The sequence below is a fragment of the Galeopterus variegatus genome, unplaced genomic scaffold (assembly GCF_000696425.1).
Source record: "Galeopterus variegatus unplaced genomic scaffold, G_variegatus-3.0.2 Scaffold12, whole genome shotgun sequence".
NCBI classification, from domain to species: Eukaryota; Metazoa; Chordata; class Mammalia; order Dermoptera; family Cynocephalidae; genus Galeopterus; species Galeopterus variegatus.
The window spans coordinates 1,322,930-1,340,754 of record NW_007726123.1 but is presented as its reverse complement, the minus strand read 5'-3'; the positions used below and the strand labels follow the sequence as shown (position 1 = coordinate 1,340,754).

The 17,825-nt window shown below is 35.7% G+C and overlaps 1 protein-coding gene across 1 annotated transcript; it reads right to left on the bottom strand.

The window, feature by feature from the left end:
• Positions 1-1,212: 1,212 nt before the first annotated feature.
• On the bottom strand, positions 1,213-16,003 carry KLHL41 (kelch-like family member 41). The gene is made up of 6 exons (XM_008590660.1): positions 14,817-16,003; positions 11,605-11,762; positions 11,379-11,486; positions 7,969-8,154; positions 6,137-6,283; positions 1,213-1,547 (listed from the first exon to the last, which is right to left on the bottom strand). The coding sequence occupies exons 1-6, from the start codon at positions 15,924-15,926 to the stop codon at positions 1,436-1,438; spliced, it is 1,821 nt and encodes a 606-aa protein (XP_008588882.1). The 5' UTR covers positions 15,927-16,003; the 3' UTR covers positions 1,213-1,435.
• Between the last annotated feature and the right edge of the window lie 1,822 nt (positions 16,004-17,825).

Below are 17,825 nucleotides of genomic sequence, written 5' to 3'. Positions count from 1 at the left end.
AGAATTTCCTACCTTTGGGATTTGTTGATGTGTAGTCATGGTATAATTCAGAACAGTATTTTTCAATATAGAAAACTAATCAGGATTCTACTAGATCCAAAATAAAACTGACTTTGGTTGACTATATTTCCATATTTATGGTAGAGAAAATAAAGCTGGACGAACACTTATCTGTTCTGTATAAACTGCTTGACAAGTAATCATGGAATGCTCCAAATTAGTCCCAAGTCCAGTTTCTCAGAAAATAATGTGTAAGGATAGAAGTCAAATATATATCTATGAGGCTGGCTGGTTAGCTCAATTGGTTACAACATGGTGCTGATGATAAAACACCAAGGCCCAGGGTTTGATCCTTGTACTGGCCAGCCACCAAAAACCAAAACCAAACAAATATATGTCTATAAAAGCTATGCGAGACCTATAAGTTGGCGTGTGGCTAAGAAAATGATTAGTTGATGACCTGTATAGGGTTGAATGTTATGGTTATGGACAGACTGAGGAGTCAACTCACTATATACACTAAGAAGAAACAGTTAATGTAGGGCTTCACATCCCAGAACATGGAATAATACAATCACCTTTCTTGCTATCAGAAATTTAGCAAATAGGTAGCCTTTTCATGGAAACCTTGTATAGCAGAAATTTAAACCAGTTAATACACACCCTCCACATCACCCACTGTCCCTAACTTCTGCCCCAGCAGTTTAAAGAGTCAATCCATTTACTGAGGATGCTCCCCAACGCTCTTGCTGTAGATGCTGTTGTTAATGGCTTGAAGACTATGATTTATTGGTTTTTATATTTTTTTAATTTAAAATTTTGATTGAAAACTACAAATAATATGCCAGTGTCGCAAAAAGAATGGAGAAAAAAGAAAGGCCATGCGAAGTTGACTACTTTTTACTTAGAGACTCTTCCTGTTCAAATGAGACCCATTTATTATATTCCTTAAGTAGCATTTCTGAAGTCTTCTTATGGCATGTAATCTTTAATAAAATGCACAGGGTTCCTGTCATAGCTTGAGGCATGAGGAAATGTTTTTGATTTTTGAACATTTTTTAAAAATATAGATGTACATATCTCTCCAATGTCATTTGTAATAGAAAATGAGTGTACAGGCACTCTAACTGCAAATGAAAGGATTAGTAAACAACTAGAATTTAGGAAGCTCCTTTAACAATCCATTGAGTAAGACAGATAAATAATTTGTTTAACTGAATAATTTCTTATTAGAAAATAATTTTAAGCTCTGATCATTACACTGAAGAGTCAATGACTTTGAGGTTTTGATACCTACCCGCTGCTCACCTGTTAGACAATAATTTATTGAATAATTTCTACATGAATCTCTGTACAGGCTTTTAAAAAACAGAAAAATTAAAGACCTATTCTCCAAACAAGCCACTTCCCAATCTATTATATTTTGTCACCTCATTTATAATTTAGACAGTTTGAAGAGATTCAAACGTGTTGCTAGGCAACTAGCTCCTGAAGCATAACGTATTTCCTTCAACATCCCAGCCCATTCTTTTTTGTCATCTTCATACCTGATGGAGGAAAAAAAAGTAATCAATAAGCAGCTTTTAAGTAGGGACTTCTATAGGTGTCCCTGTGTTCAGTATACAAATGTAGGTCTTTGGAAAAAACCCTACTGGCTCTTACCCAGAGGAGGATATACCTGCCTGGTAAAATAAGACTTAAATTCTTTCCAAAATATGCATTTTCTGAATGAGCATGTGCCTGAAGTATTGCCACAGTATTTAATCTGGATGCCTAGGCAGTTCAGCCTTCTCTGGGAACTGAAGACTGTCCAGAGAAGAAGAGTAATAGGTAGCTAAGCAGTTAATCATTCACCTTTGGACTGATGGAGATGGCTGTCAATGAGTCAAGGTAAGCAGACTTCTTTAAGAGTAAGAACTGGGGAAGAGCAGGTAGCCTCAATTATGATTTCAGTTGTTCCCATACACTAGTGCCCAGCACGGCCTCTGATACATAGTGGTCACTCCTAAACATTTCTTTCACTTTGCCTTTAATGTTATGTTTGAGGACTACTCTTAGACTTTGTAATTATCATTAGTTAAGAACTGGTCTTAATCTCTGAATATTCGAGGTTATAAAGATACAAACAACTTGAATTCCCTTGAAACATGTGCCTAACATGTCTCCTCTGCCTGGCACCTGTAATGCTGTCCTCCCTCTGTGTGGGAAACTCCTAAACATTGCCTGCTTTCTCTTCATTTCTCACATAGTCCTTTATATAGCTTATGATAGCAAATAACAACAAGCCCAAAGGTATTTGAGGACAAGTATTATATCTATCTGCCTTAAGTATCTTCTCTCCTCCAGAAGCTCTCAATACTTGGCACAGAGGAAATACCCTAAATCATTCTATGATGAATGACTGAGACTTAAAGTAATAATTATTAAAGGTAGTTGGTACCTACGTAAGATATGCACTGACTTAATTTCCTCAATGTTCCGAATTTAATTATCATCCACAATGATTTTCATGTAGAGGAAAGTAGACAAAAAATATTTTACCACTAATACAGGCAAGAACCTTAATTATGTAAAAGGTGGGGCAACAAGAGATAACGCCCTAAAGAACAAGTGACCACATTTAAGCAATAGGAGGTTTAAGTTAAGTGAGGCTTAATGTTTGCTTCCTGGACGTTTGATTTTTACTTTCCACTTGGTCAATCTTAAATAATGGAATGATTTCAAGAAAAAAAAATACAAGAATGGAAATTTTTTTTACACATCACAGTAAGTAGGTCTATAGAGTTTTCATCTCTTTGAATGTGTGGATAGAGAGGTTCACTAGGAAGTGGAGGACAAGTGGGCAGCCATCTTTATATCAGTGGCTTTCAACTTTAGCACACAATTCAAGTCACCTGTAGGGCTTGTTAAAACAGATTTCTGGGCCCTGGAATTTCTAATTCAGCAGGTCTGAGGTGAGGCCTTAGAATTTGCATTTCTAACAAGAACTCAGGTGATGCTGAAACTGCTCTGGGAACCACTGTAGTAGATGTCTGGTTCTCAAACTTGACTGTACAATGGAACCACCTGGAGATGTAAAAAACACTGATGCCTGGGTCCTATCCCCAGAGATTGACTTAACTGGTATAGAGTGTTGTCTTAGCATGAGGATTTTTTAGCTTCCCAAGTGATTCTAATATGCAGCAAAGTTCGAGATTCATTGCTCCAGATATTACCCCAAATTGAGAAATAACATATCTAAGGTTCTATAGCCAATCCTCTTTCCCCAATCCACTTGTTCCCAAATTTGTCTGCACAAATAGAATCATTCAGAGACCTTTTAAAATTTCCAAAGCCCAGACCATACTCCAGACCAATTAAATCCCAATCAATAGGGGTGGGACAGGGCTGGCCCGGTGGCGCACTGGATAAGTGCGCCGCTTGGGAAGAGCGGCGGCGCTCCTGCCCGAGGGTTCGGATCCCACATACAGACCGGTTCCCGCTCACTGGCTGAGCGAGGTGCGGGAGCAACACCGAGGGTTGCAATCCCATTGCCGGTCCCCGGTCCGGTACGGGGGCAACACTGAGGGTTGCGATCCGTTGCCGGACACGGAAAAAGACAAAAGACAAAAAAAAAAAAATAGGGGTGGGACAGAAATGTTAGTACTTTTTTTTTTTTTTTTTTCCCCTCTCTCTGACTGGGTAAGGGGATCGCAACCCTTGGCACAGCATTGTCTGCACCACGCTCAACCAGTGAGCACACCGGCCATCCCTATACAGGATCCAAACCCGTGGCCTCGGTGCTACCAGTGCCGCACTCTCCCGAGTGAGCCATGGGGCCAGCCCAAGATGTTAGTACTTTTTAAAGCTCCTTGGTGATTCCAATGTGCCGGGAAGTTTGACCACAGTCAGAGAGGGTCTGTCTTTCAGGTTGCCCTCAGCAATGTAAGGGCCACTTCTTTCAGGACATGCTGTATTTTCCTTTCCTGCTGAGGCAGTATGGCTTTTGACTGCCATTAAGAATCATGGTGACTCTTCTGAGGTTCAGCTCATTGACAGCACAATTCTTTATCAGTATTTCTCAACCCTGGCTGCACATTAGAATCAACTGGGAAGGTTTTAGAAAATAGTGATGCCCAGACCCTATCTCCAGAAATTCTGAGGTACAAGTTGGCCTGTGTTAAGGGCCAGGCACTGGTGTATTTTAAAAGCATCCCAGGTGACTGTAATGTATAGGCAGGGTTAAGAATATCACTGCTTATTCACCCTTTCACATGGCCCTGTTTTCCAAAAACCCTAACCTTCCCAACCCTCCATTATTTCATCCCTTTCTTCTACTGCTTTCAGCTTTTCCCCATCTCAAACTTTTGCTAATTCTGGCCTCTTGCTCCCTGGAAATCTCCAGTTTTTTTCCTCTTCATTCCTCTTTTTTGGGAGGGAGGAGGAGTAATAGTTAACTTCCTTTTATAGCCACTTTTTTCTTGCTGTCTGCATAGCTAGTTACTATACAACATAAGGAAATGATTCATGTCTAATGCAGAAAATAATTGTTTGGTTACTACCCTTTTGGCTTTCCAGCTCACCAGCTGGGAATAAAGCATCTGCTGGTTCAGATATAGAACAAATAATATCTATTCTCACTCTCAGACTTAGTGGTATGCCTTCACTGAAGAGGTATAAGCAGAACTTTTCCAAAGCTGTAAACTTAAATGCAAGCAAATCACCTGGGAATCTTGTTAAAATGCAGTCTGATTTGGTAGGTCTGGAGTGGGGCTTGGGATTCTGCATTTCTAAGAAGCTTCCAGGAGATGCCAGTGCTGCTGTTCCACAGACTGTTCTTTGAGTAGCGAGACTCTGGACAATCTGATGACAGGCCAAGTAAAGGCATCCAGCCTTGTAAGTGGGGGCTGGCTTTTAAGCTGACAGGGAAAGCATGAGTGTGGCAGTTTGTGGGTGAGCGTGCAGCATGAACTCACTTATGCTCACCTTGGGTACCTGAGATCTATCTCCTGTAAACCTAGACAAGCAAGAACAGTGCCTGGGCTGAACACAGAAGGGGCCATTTGGCACACACGGGGTATCCTGTTAGTGTTGCCTCTTACTATGTGACTCCATAACCAAACTTTCTTGAGTACACCTTCATCTCCGTGTGACATTTACTGTATTGGATACTATAGTAAAACGTGCCCCACCCCGCCACCCCCAACTTAGAAACATTCATTTTTTAAGCCTGACTATAAAACAGTTCAATTAAATAATAATTGCAAGTATCATATTTGGGAGAACTGTCTAGCACCTATCTGAGAGGTAAAATGATTCACTTTTTTCTTTTTAAAAAAGCCTTTGTTAAAAAAAAATAAAGCCTTTGTTAACTGAATCGTCAAACAATTAGGAGACAATTTAAATTAGATTCAAAGTAGAATTAATGAAATCATGGAAAACTCAAGAGATTAAATGTTTCTTCAGAACTCTGTTTTCTTAGGAAATAAACTGCTCTGTGGTAGAAAGGTCAGTAGCCTTCACTCTACTAGATACCTAGAGCATTACACTTTTAGAGAGGGAATGGAACTTAAAGGATCAATAGTCCAACTCTCATTTTATTGATTAAGAAACATGTCCAGATAAGTTCTTTCCCAAGCTCATAGCTAATTAGAAGTATTTTTTTCAAGTAAATGGCATGTGCAAAAGTCTAGAATGGGTGTATTCACAATAGTGTATATTTTGTGCCTTGAATCCCTTTGAAAAGTGTCTCAGAAAACCTGGACAGTCCCCTTCTATCTTCACAAGAATTTTATATGTATTTATGAAGATGATTCTATACTCTAGTAAATCTTTTTGGGCATGAACTAATTTGCGTCTCTTCATACTAATTCTGCACGATCTATATATAACACATCAAACTTAAGAGGCGTGACCTTAAATTTAACTTTGTTTTTTAAACTCAGAGGTCAATAAAATTTAAGATGCTTAACAACAAAAAAAAAAAAAAAAAAAATGGCATGTGCAAAAATTCAATTAGGTTCAAGTTTAGTCTACTACCAAGAAGTAGTTTGCGAGTTGGGAAAGTCTGGCTTATTATTTACTACAAAATTGTTTATCAATGATCAGTTATCTGATTTGATATTTGGTTGCAAAAATTGGGGTGATGAAAACTTACTTCCATATGTCATTGACTTCTGTGGGTGCGAACTCTTTAGACTCCAGTTGAATCATAGCAAAGCCACCAATGGCATACAGGGATCCAGCCAGGCTGACCAAACTGATGGAGCTTCTTTCTTGGGGAAATTCAGGCATTACTTCCCATCTAGGCATTATTGAAAATACAGTCAATATAAAAACTTAAAGAAATGCCAAATGTATTTACTGAACAATTATAGGATAATTATAGGAAATTTTAATTTAAAAATTCAACTAGCATAGACACCCAAAAGTAGATTAGGTTTGCTACTAGAAAATATTTTAGATTTTCTTAATTTGAAAGATATAAAGCCCTCATTAGATATAAAGACCTCAATGTGTGAATTGTAAAATACTTCCTCAGTTAGCACCTTCAGTAGTGGTTACCAAACTGTGTCATAAACGGTGGGGGTTTCGTGGCATTTCTAGGGCTCCTAGGCCCCTAACCTGCTACTGTGTTGGATTTAATTTGAATACTAATACAAATTTTTAAAAACTCTGATCTCTAGCTTTTCTCAAGAAGTCTCCAAATCCTTTGCAATAAAGTCATGTGACAAGGACAGTTTAGAAACTAAGGATGGGTAATTTCTTTTTAAAGATTCATACTTCATCTGTTTTTATAAAGAATTTAAGGGAATTTTTAAATGTTAACAGCTATCTGAAATGAGACAACTAAAGATAAAATCAATCAAATTAGTTGGAAGTATCAAGAATCTAGAATGAGTTGGTCATTTTGGTAGCTCTTTATTATTCTGGTACCTCATAATACACAAAAGTGTACTTCATAGTTTTTCTTTAAACATATCTGTTTTTCTAATTATAAAAATAATTTAAGTACAGTGTAGAAAATCTGGAAACTACAGCATGGTATACAAGAAAACAAATATCCCCATGATCATATCATTTTGGTATAATTTTGTCATTTTTTAAGAAGTATATAAATATAAGCATCCATACATATGAATAAAACTAAGAACACACAGTATTTACAGGTTTGTGTGCTGCTGCTTTAACCTCTTATGTCATGAGTGTTTACCCATATTATATAGTCTTCAAAAACATTATTTTTAATGATCATTTAAATCCTGTTCCAAAAAACTTCTTGTGATATTCAGGCTATTTTGTAATCAGATATAGTAAAGGCTATTTTGTAATCAGATGTACCTAAAAAAAAAAGTAAAAATAGTGCTCTAATAGTTTTCTTATTGCTAAACTAGAAGCATAAAAAGAATATACTCATCCAGTTGTGTGAGCTCAAAAATTTAAAAGACTAATTTTATATAAAGAATATCTGTCAAAGATATTTTCACATTAGCTAAGTAAATAAAAGCTTAAAAATGAAAATTTTAAGAAAATTATAAAGACCAAAGAGGAATTAAACTTCTGAAGCATTCATACTTTACAACTATCAGTCATTAACAAATTAAGTGAAGATCTTTTCATCCTTAAAGAAACTACATATGTCAAATCAAGTAACTCTATCAAGACATGTATATCCATCTACATGTATACAATTATTCACAAGTATTACCTTTGCACTACTAAATTCACAAAGTTATAACAGGTAAGGACAAATAGAACATGCCAACATTAACTTGAGAGTCATATGTTCCAAATTATGAACACACGTAATGCGTTAAGAGTTTTACACCCAGTAACATCAGAAGAAACCCAGATGAAAATATTTCCTCTTTAATTTATTCCTCCCTGCTTTCCCTCCCATGTCCTAATTAGAAAGCTTAATTTTCATCCAGAGTTAACAATTAAAATGTACAGTGATTCACATGCTGTAATAAGATAATAGCAACTCACTTATTGGTTGTGAGGTCAAAGGCTTCAACAGAAGCTGAAAGACCATCTTCAGTGACACCTCCCGCAATCACAATTTTGCCTTTATGGACTGCCACTCCAAACATAGAACGAGGGGTTTTCATTGGAGCTAGATCTTTCCAGTCTCCTTTTTTGGGATTGTAGATAAACACCCTATTTGTACACTTTCTGTAAACATAAAAGACAAAAATATTCCTTTAGAGTCTTCTTTTTTTGAAAGCAACTTCATTAATAATTTGGCTTTGCTTTCCATACAAAGTATGAAGTGTGTGGTATAGTAGAAGATCAGAAAAACTCCAAAATATTCTTCCGGATCCAAACCCTTGACCTTGGTGTTATCACACCACACTCTAAACAACTGAGTTAACTGGCCAGCTCTATTCTTAATTTGAACATATGCCATTAAGCAAAGGACAGTTCCAAATGAGGGAACCAAAACTATTTTATAACTTAATTATACTACTGGAAGGTAGGTACCTTTACTTTGGACAAGTGCTTAGAAGCCTGGTACAGTAGATTTTAATTGTTACTAAATTTAATGGAAGACATTATTGTACTCTAGTTGAGTAAAAGAAAAATCATAAACCCTTTGTTGTACCTCAGTAACAAAAAATGTTTATTTTATTATCTGAATATCCTAGGAATGAATTGATTAACTTAAAAAATAATTAGGTGGGGGAAACAACATAGTGTACCCCACAAATATGTAAACATTGAAACAACATAGTATACCCCACAAATATGTAAAAATAAATGTTAAAATATTTTGAATAAAATAAATAGGCACAATTATACCTATTTTAAATTTAACTAATGTGATAGCTCATTTCATTTTACACTACTACTAACATACCAGTGAATTTTAAGAAATCTGGGACTACAGATTAGACAACTAGTCATCTGAGCTGATGAGTAATGGGAATATTTTTATATGCTAAGTGCTACCAGAAAAACCTGGACTCATCTGAATTATTCTTCTTAGCATATTCCTTTTGGTTCCTTAAAGCTAGTCATAATTTAGTGATGGGAGTTCAGAATTCCAATTAATAATTGATTAATTGGATATATTTGGTAATGCCAAAAAGCAAACACCCCAAATTTTTGTGAGGACAATTTTTTCTCCTAATCTTATAAAAGACGCATATCTGGAATATCCTTCAATACTTGACTATGGGTATCACTTGAAAACTTCATGATAAGAGCATGATACAAAATCATGGTCTTCAAATTCATTAGTGGTAACTAGTGCAATTCCGTGTGTACTTTTAGATAGTGACTCATTTCAAAGTTCTTGACTTTGACATTTGTCAAGCAATGTTGTCTTAGTTAATCATATTCTCAAGATTCATATATTCATACTGGCAAGGCCTGTGTGCTTCTTACTGGCATATCAATTTCCTAGTTACTAATGCTATTTGAAGGAAACAATTTAAATAATTTGGCAGGGTTCCTCTGTTTCTGAAGTCAGAACACTGCTTAATAGATATTTTCCATTTCATTCACTCAGGAAAAATGCCCAAAGTAAGATTAGGTGCTGGGTGGGTTTATAATATACCTTCCTTAAAATATTCACTTGCTGGGAATAGCTGGGATTAAGGAGGCTATCAAATTTTCAGGGCTGGTCAGTTAGCACAGTTGATTAGAACATGGTGCTGATAACATCAAGGTCCAGGGTTCAATCCCTGTACTGGTCAGCTGCCAAGAAAAAAAAAAGCAAAATTTCAGAATATATTCTTTGAATATGGATAGATTGTACAAAAACCATTGCTTTTTAAAAACCACATTTTCTGTGTTATATTTATCATTTTAATTGAAAAATAACCATTCATTATTACTCCAGAATATAGAGTTCTTTACTTCTAACACATTTCTGTATTTACTCTTCTTTCCTGCTTTTCCCTTACAATTCTTACTTTTGGCTCCCTTTGCAGGATTGCACATCTCTGTTAATTAAACAGTCTGGACAATGATGACAAACTAAATCAGGCAGAGTTTTCAGGGGCAGGAGGTTAGTTCTCACCATCTAAACTGAGAATGCTCATTTTACCAGACAGGTTACTGGTTTAACTGACTGACTCGTGGAGCACTCTGAACTCACTTCTCTCTCTGAGTAAGAAGATAACTTTCCTAATTATTTCTTGAGAATTGCCTAGAAATCAAATTATGTTTATATGTGAAACTTCATCCTCGTTTTCTCACAAGATACTGGGTGCTTGTGGCTAGACCGGGAAGTACCTGTTCTGGTTGATCAGTGCCTGTTTTTGAACAGATGTTGAATATTTTGAATATCACCTCTGTCAGAGAGTAAATAAGTGAAATTTTGCTGAAGAAATAACTGCCCTCTTTCAGTCACCATGCTTTTCAGTTTCAAATTCACCTATGTAAATTCCCTCTTATAAATGTAAAGTGCAAATCCACAAGATTTTTTATTCACTATTGTTTTAGTAGCTATATTTAAAATACTACATTAAAAAATACATTTAAGGGGCCGGCCCGGTGGCGCACTGCTACAGTGCGCTGCTTGGGAGCGTGGTGGCGCTCCCGCTGAGGGTTCGGACCCCACATACAGACCGGTTCCCGCTCACTGGCTGAGCGAGGTGCGGGAGCAACACCGAGGGTTGCGATCCCGTTGCCGGTCCTGGTCCGGTACGGGCGTGACACTGAGGGTTGCGATCCGTTGCCGGACATGAAAAAAGACAAAAAGGAAAAAAAAATACATTTAAGTTTTTACCTCCCTATAGCTAAATGAGTAAGAAAGTCCATTGGTTTTAATGTAGTAAAATACAATTATAAATCAGCTAAATAAAAGACTTGATTATGCTCTCAGACGCTGCTTTTCTACTGTAAGAACGCTTATGGAGATAGCCTGAAGGAACCTGATGTTATTTTTCTATTGTTTTGTCTTCCTGCCCCACTTTACAATGAAAGTAACTTTGAAATTACCAATCTGCTTTTGGTTCCTTGTTTCTGCTTTCTTTAGACTTTTTCTGTCTTATAAAACCAACCTCTTCTGTTTGGCAAATTGGAACACTTATTCTATTTGATGTAATAACATGGTGCCTGATTCTAGAATTGCAATAAAGCCAATCGAGATCTTCAATTAAAAAAAAAAAGAATGCTTATTATTAAGCTATTATGCTTGTTCCTAGCAGTATGCTTGATATCTACATATTTACTTTGGCAACTTTTAAATTTTATAGTTATCATTAGGAAATTATTTATAATATCCTCCAATAACTTTTCAAAATTTGACTTTGAAATTTTACTTCTAAAATATGATGGATGAGAACCAACTCCCATTTCAGTATGTAGCTTCAAATGAAAAGAGGAAGAAATCCTTGTAATAAAAAATCATTTCGATATAAATTATAAGGAGACTTCAGGGTACTTACTTGTCATCTGTCTTTCCTCCTAGACAATATATCATCCCCTTATGTGAAATCACATTATGGCCATAGACTTTGATAGGAAGTTTTCTTACTTCATTCCATTTTGCAGCCCTAAAATTAGATTATGATAGAATTTATATGCTTTCAGTAAATTCCATGTTCTGAAAATATAAATATATTGTAGGTACTCTTATACCTGAATGCTTAGGGAATAGGAATGTAAACTTACACAGGATCATAGCATAATACTGAATCCAGTGAAGCTTCTGTTTGAAGATCTTTGCCTGCAACTACATAGATTTTGTCATCTACCTCTCCCAGACCGAAGAGACACCTGGCTGAAGGCAGAGGTGGAAGTCCAACCCACTCAGATGCTACATTATCAAGCTGGAAAAAAATACATAAAAGGAATTGTACAGTTTGTTATTAAAAAAAAGTTGTAGGTGTTCCAAAATATATGCTATCCTTTAGTGTTATTTAGAATTCATTAAGATAGTCAAAGGTCTCACAAGTAAAATATAACTACAATTCCAAAGTATCATATTTAGCTCAGATTACCAAGAAGAATGAGAAAATCTACTTGGCTACCAATATGGATAAAAGTACCAAAATTTTCAAGACTTCAGAAAGGAAAGATAATAGAATCACCAGAGGTTAGTTAGAACTGTGAAGTTTCTTGTCAAATTTTCTTTTTCTTCCCCTGTTGCCATGTTCAGCTTTGTCTCAAGGAATACTAATCCTTTTAGGACATTGGAGAGAGGCTGTCACAGCAGAGAGGGTCACAGTAAGTGAATGACCCCTGCTTCTATATTTAACATGCTCCAAAGCCAGCACCCAGGACAGCTGGACCTGTCGCTCAGTCCACAAGACAACTGGGAGGTTAGGCAGTATCTTTTTTCTTTCTTTTAAACATTTTTAGGTTCTCTATGTTTTGCTTTATTATTTCTGAAAAGGGCAGGTGTTATTGTGAATTTCCTAGTCTTTTGTTGGGCGTCATTTGATATACTCTTCTCTTTTTTTTTGATTTATATTAAGAAGTAAATTTGCTGGTTTTTGCTATTGCCACTTCATTTCTAAGATGGCCCTCCTAGTGCTCATGCTCTGGGGGTAGGTAGGTATTCTGCTTGGCTGACATCTGTTTTAGCTCTTAGTAATTTTAAGATTTTCCAGTTTGCATTTTAGGATACCAAGGCACGAGAAAACTGGTTTTTGAGGGAGTGCAGCTGCAGATTTGCTGTTCTCTCTGATGCCACTTCTAGTAGCAGAAGAAAAATTAATAAAATCCAAATTCATTGGATACCAAGAATAGATATGGGTATTAAAAGCTGTGGTCTAGGGAGAGATGTTTGTGGAAGCCTATCTATAGTAATTTTAAGATTTTCCAGTTTGCATTTTAGGATACCAAGGCACGAGAAAACTGGTTTTTGAGGGAGTGCAGCTGCAGATTTGCTGTTCTCTCTGATGCCACTTCTAGTAGCAGAAGAAAAATTAATAAAATCCAAATTCATTGGATACCAAGAATAGATATGGGTATTAAAAGCTGTGGTCTAGGGAGAGATGTTTGTGGAAGCCTATCTATAAGGGTACTTCAAAAAGTTTGTGGAAAAATAGAATTAAAAGATAATATGAATCTTTCCATGAACTTTTTGAAGACCCCTTATTTATCTGGTCTCTAAACCACAGTTAAACAAAGCACTAATTAAGACTAGATGGCATGAGGGGTTTTAACTTTGCGTGTACTAATTTCAGCTTCTAGATTGTGCTCCCTGATGTTTTCATTTTTGAAAAAAAATTATTTGATCAAAAAGGGGATGTGATATATGGTGGAAATAATGAACATTTGTGGAGTTTTGACTCTGTGATAGGCTTTGTACATGCTTTACACAGGCAACCTCACTTAGTCCTTCAGGATAGGAACTTTTCTCATCCCTATTTTACAGAAGAGGAAACTAAGACACAGAAAGATTAAATAATTTGCCCAAACTCAGAGCTTTTAGGTAGTATTCAAATCCAAGCTATCTAAGTCCATAGTTTGTTTTAAAAAATGGAACAATAGCCATCTTAATTCCAAACCTAAGGGCTTACTTCCCACATTGTACAGTACTGTCTACCTTCCCATATTTCCCCTCATAGCGTACCTTCTGTAGCAGATGAAACAGTAGACCACCTGTGTTTACATATCATTTTTACTTTCTAGATATATTTATAGCCTTTTTTGTTAAATTTGCCCTTTCTGAAATTTCTCTGAATTTAAAATATGGCTTAGGAAATTTCTGGCCCACATTTAAATATTTATGATAACATTCTTCATTGGAACTTTGAAAATGAAGAAACATGATTAATATATATTATTACAACTACATTTTTCAAGATTAGAAAAAGCTGATTAAAGGTAGTATTTTGTGAATGCACAGAATGTCACACACTTTGAGAGCACGTTGTAATGTGGTATGACATTCTATGCTTGCTTATCTTTGGCCTTTCCAACTGAAGTGCCCATAAGCCTCAGGCCATGATTATTTATGACCTAAACAAACTCTTTTGATCTAGCTGTAAGCTACAAAGTATTAGTATTGGCATTACTGAAGATAAAGGTTAAGCCACTGATTCTTTCATAAACTGATAAAGTACAAGGCACCAATAATATGAAGCAAACTCTTCAAATAAACTACAAATAGTCTATTAGTTTAGGAAGATTTGTTTTCTCGGAAACTTCTGTGGCTTCACAAAACAGATTAAGTTGTCTAAGTATAACTCTGATCCAAATAAATGTGATATCATAAATAAAAACTTCTAAATGTAATTAATTCAAATTGGTGACAGTTGTGTAGACAATTTTTCCTAGAAGATAATCCAAAGTGTATTGAGTACATACACAAGTTCTTTTTATTCTCAACAAAATTATATCTTTCAACAAAATTACAATATTTCAACAGTAACCATAAGTCAGAGATGAAATGCTACCTCCAAGAACTTCAAATCAGTTCAAGGAAACTTGGTAAAAGTTAGAAAATCTAACCAATTATTACTTCTTTGTAAAATACTTTGATTTAGGGAAATAATTTGATTTAGGAAAAGACATTAACCTATTTTTCAGTTAAGAGCATACAAGATTAAATTTAGTTTTTACTAAAATACTGGGCTTTGAAGGATTACTGGCATCATCAACTGTAGATGTGACATTTTGGGTAAAAGACTATAAAGAAAATCTTGAGTCATGAATTAAACATTAATTAGAACCTCATTCTTCATCAAACCTCTTATTAAATATTAACAAGCAGTGAAGTTAAATATTTCTCTGTCAACCCTTTAAGTAGTGAAAGTGCAAGAGACTAGAACAGGACATCAATTAGAATAAAATGCAGGCAGTCCTAATAATTCAGATTTGCTAACTGGATGGTGAATAACAGCCTCTACGTGTATAAAAATAGTGTTTCTTACCTGAAAGAAGTATGACTGTAGAGGTTGATCCTTATTCTCTTCATCCACATATAGTCCTCCTACTACATATATTTGATTTTGTTGGGTGACAGTACTGGAATGATTCCTGGGGATCTGCTCAGCCAGTGCAGTAAGGTAGCATTCATTTTCTGTGGGATCATAAGCTACTGCAGCTGTGTCATTAATCAAGAGGATGAGGTCTTTGACAAACATTCCATGCCTGGGAATATCATTCAGGTAACCAGGAAGTAAATCTTCATCACCAACATCACCATTTACCTCTCCAGCTCCAGTCTTCTCTGCATTTTTGCTAGGTTCAGGGAGTTTGCCTGCAAAAGCATCTTTTAGAACTTTGATTTTTTTCTGGAGTTCTGGGCTGCTTTTAATTATATCATCTTTCTCAACATGATCTTTAAAATATTTTTCCGTCATAAGGCGAAAACGGATACAATCAAACACTTCACTAAGGTTTTTGACCCTGTTTTCTTTGTCCGTTCGCACCCATTTCATCACTGCCTCAAATACTGCTTCTTCCTTTTCTACATTTAGGCTGTCATTTGAAATAACTGAGATCAGTTCCTGCGGAGACAGTTGCATAAAGTCCTCTTCCTTACAAATCTGAACAAAGCGATCAGACACAAATTCACGGGCAGAAATGGCAAGTCTCGGGCAGTCAAGAAGAAGTCCCAATCTTAAGATGGCTAGACAGTTACCAGGAGCAAGTCTTTTCTGAAGATAAGAAACGCAGACAGTGAACACTGAGGGGATCTGAAAGCGGCTGGCCAGTGCAAAAATATCTTGCACATTTCCATCGTTGAGATCAATACTGGCAGAGTACAGGTATTTGATGATTAAATCAAGTATAGCAGGGTCCACATTATCTAGTACTACCTCCTTTTTTTTCTCCTCATCAATTTCAGATAAAAAATACTCACGGAAGTAAGGACTACAGGCTGACAAAATCAATCTGTGGCAAGGAAGACTTTTATCACCTGCTTTTAGGGTGCAATCGATGAATTTTTTCTCATCCAGGAGATCTTTTAGACCATCCTGAAGAAGGGTGGATTGGTAAAGCCGCAGTTCCTCTGCAAGTTCCCGCTGGGAATCCATTTTGGGAGTAACCTGGGTAAGGAAGGGGACACTGAAGGCCTTAGCTCCTTGCAGCACACAGGTCTAGCTGTAAAAAGGCAGATCAGTGTGCTTTGCCCAGCTTGAAGCCTTTGCAATTTAATCCCACCAGCTAAATATAGATACCAACTCTAACAACGGGAATTTAGGAGAGCTGGTTTGGAAAGAGTTGTTCTTGCAGCTGTTGTAGATTGAAAGTAACAACTGGAACTTTTAATCACTAAGGAAACAGCTAAGAAACAAGACATGTAAGGGAAGTGGAAAGCTTTAAGATACATAAAGCATTAGAAGATATGCTAATAAAGGCTATGACAGGAAAATGTTTACTGAATGAACAGAAAAATGAATCACAAAAATGAGTCACTCCTCTAAAAATGGTCTAGTGGCAAGCTACTTGACTTTCTGAATTAATGATGTGAAGGTCAAGAATATGAGGTTAGTCTGAATTCTCATAAGCAATATCCTTTTTCCAATTATTTTTACACACAAATTTTTATTTTCTACTCAAAACAGTGGGATATAGGTTTTTCTTTTAGAAGTAGGAAACAAAGACATTTACGTATGTACTCTATAGTTTTATAAAACCTTTAAAATAATAATACCTTCATCATAATTGAAATAAATGCAGAGAAACTGCTAATTTTCTAAGACATTCTAAATTATCTTTTCTCTTAAGTGGAAGAACTATAATTAGTATTTAATTAAATTATAAAATTATTTAATTTATTCACTCCCTGCCTTGTTGTACAAAGCATTTGATGTGGCAAACAATAATAACAAGTAAAAGGCAAAAGGTTAAAAAGAATCATCGAGACCAGAAAAAAATAGTTAAAAGTCAATGCTAGGGAAAGAAAGAACCCACACATAATACAAATATGATCACTAAAGATATTCTGTAACTTTAAGTGTTGAAAATGATCTTTCATTAAATAAGTTAAAAAACAGAACAGATATAACCTCATGAGAACAATGTTATCACCAGAACATGTAAAAATCAGGATGAAGTGCTACATCAGCCATACAATTTTGAAAACAGGCTGCATTTTTTAAAAAACATAATATATAACTGAAATCATAATGTAAATTGTTGATTATAATAGAATAGCATATTAACTATGGAATGCAGAAGTCACGATTTGAAAGAAAATTGTTCCTTTGTTTATATATAGATACCATCATATACTTCTTCATGAAATAGTTTATTATTTATTACATAATCATATTGTCACAGTTTCTGAACTCAGTAGAGCTGTAGAAATAATGTAATTTCAAAGGTTGGTATTCTTAAACATGCCCCAAAGAACATAAGCTCCAGGAAGACAAGGATTTAAAATTTTTTTTTGGTCTGTTCTGTTCAGCGCTATAGCCCTAGGGTCTTGTGGTTGCTCCATAAATATTTGTTGAATAATGAGCCCAGATCAGGGAATTATGTATTTTTAAACTCCAAGGTCTCTATCCATGAGTAAAGGCTTTTTTCTTTTATTTTACATCACATTGAAGTCAATGGTACTAACAGCTGCTAAAATAACAGCTGAAAGAAGAGCTCATTGACTCTTTTTCCATTTATAGATGCCACTAAAGGTTTTAACACACTAGAAAAAACTAACAGCTGCTCCCTTGTTTAAACAATAAATGACTCATTTCACTCTACACTAACACCTAACATTTGAAAACATTAACAAGTCAGATGCAAACACCATGATACGACATTTGAGACTATTCATTACTAGTCAACAATTTTATAAAGTCTCTTTTGCTTGAAAAACAGTATTTAAACAATATTTATGGCAGAGTTTTCTTTGTGACCTGTACAAATTTTTCAAACCTTTTCCTCCTTAGTATAGATTACTATAACTCCATCCCTTAAAAAATGTAGAAATC